Source organism: Pterocles gutturalis, unplaced genomic scaffold (assembly GCF_000699245.1).
Source record: "Pterocles gutturalis isolate BGI_N339 unplaced genomic scaffold, ASM69924v1 scaffold12982, whole genome shotgun sequence".
Lineage (NCBI taxonomy): Eukaryota > Metazoa > Chordata > Aves > Pterocliformes > Pteroclidae > Pterocles > Pterocles gutturalis.
In genome coordinates this window covers 3588-5289 of record NW_010112888.1, presented here as the reverse complement: position 1 = coordinate 5289, position 1702 = coordinate 3588, and the positions used below count along the sequence as shown (strand labels likewise).

General features: G+C 50.7%; 1 protein-coding gene across 1 annotated transcript; it reads right to left on the bottom strand.

Moving 5' to 3' along the window:
• Positions 1-626: 626 nt before the first annotated feature.
• On the bottom strand, positions 627-1251 carry LOC104462332 (E3 ubiquitin-protein ligase Rnf220; the record flags this gene model as incomplete). The annotated part of the gene is made up of 1 exon (XM_010074242.1): positions 627-1251. A coding segment is annotated over exon 1 (625 nt), but the record flags the coding sequence as incomplete, so codon positions are not given.
• Positions 1252-1702: the final 451 nt, after the last annotated feature.

Here is a 1702-nt window from a genome sequence, read left to right as displayed (position 1 = left end):
GGCACATCACATTTCAACAGCCACCCAAGGGGGAAACACTCAGGGAAAGCACATGGTGCAACAGCTTATTGAATGGTAAGAACAAATTCAGGTCGATGTCTCAAAGAGCGAGCTCGGTGGCCAGAAATATGCTTCAGTTAACCAGGGGAAAAGGCACCTTTGTCCTAACCTGAGGCACAAATCCTGAAGGTGATGCATTTGCTCTAAGGACGGTGTGCAGGAAGAAAAGGTCAGAAACAAATATGTGGAGAGGCAGGGGGACATGTTTGCTGCAAGCTCTGGGAAAGTTTCTGGCTACACACTCCAGCTGCATCCCTATTTACACACGTGTGTATACCAGCACCTACAGCCTCGCACTGGGGCACAGACAGCTTTCAGCACGGTCAATGTTGTCTCTCCAGCTGCGTGCTGGAAGACAAGTTTCCTTCAAGAGCACCTCACCTTAAAATCTGTCAATGTCCATTTAGAAGAGACAAGGCAATGCTGCGTGGCTGAGCTCGGCAGGCAGGAAAGGCTGGTTTTCCTCTGCCGTCAACAAGAACCACAGCTCTGTGGGACCATCACCTGTTGAGTAGCTCAACAAGGCGCAACTACAGAAGAACCAACAAGTCAACAGAGGTACTTACATCTGTCACTTCGGTCTTCGGGACTGGATGAGGTCTCCCGATCAGAAATGAGGCCAGAAACGGCAAAGATCTTCTTCCCCGTATCATCAACTTTGAGGGAGCCGGGGGAGCTGGAGGGGAGCTGGGTGCCAAACTCATACTCCTTACCATCCGCGTCCGAGAAGCGCAGATGGGGAGAGTCGGTGTCATGGCAGTTTTTCAGGCGCTTGGCCGGTGTAAAGGCTGACTGGTAGCTCTCCCGGTCTTCAGTAGATGCAAAAGGGCGGAAAGCCCCAACGCCACTGTGGTTCAACATACTGATTGGGGTGCAGTCCAGGTTGGGGGGTGCAAACTGGGGGTGGAGGTGAAGTAAGGATGGAGGAAAGTCACGGTTTGCAAACGCTCCTGGCACCCCACCTTGTCGGTGATACATGGAGGCAAAAGTATATGAGCCATTGGTAAAGGGAATGTGCACGTCCTTGTCTGCTGACACGGGGACCCCAAAAGGCCTCGGCTGCTGGCAGGGAATGGAAGCATCACGGCTGGCTTCGGCAGTGGAGGCGAGAACCATCAGTGCTGGGGAGGCCAGCGGGTTGGGGAGATAGGGTGAGTTCTCCATCTTGAACGCTGCCCGGTGTAAGTCCATCGGAGTCTCTTTCCTCAGCAGGATCACAAGCAGAATGATCTTCCCTGGAAGGAAAGCAAAGCGATGCCTGGTAACGGAGCGGCGAAAATTACTGGAGCATCATCACCCTCCAAATACTGCAAGGAAACAGAAAAGAAAAGAAAACACAACCAGTTAGGTTTCTGCACTCATCTCTCTGGGATGCTCCAGCAGCAGGGTGGCCACATGTGTTACAACCCACCGGCTGGAGACGCACCAGTGTTCTCATTCAAGAAAATCAATAGACAACTTCACACACTAGTGGAATCAGCTCTGGCCCTCCAGGTTAAAGGGTATCATCCAGTGCAGACGAATGAAAGGCAAACCAAACATAATAACATGCAGATTTAATAACCCACTAATAAACAAGGTTCGGTCTAAAATTAAGATAGTAACTCCAAATTATAATTGGAATTTTATATGGCAAAAGAGG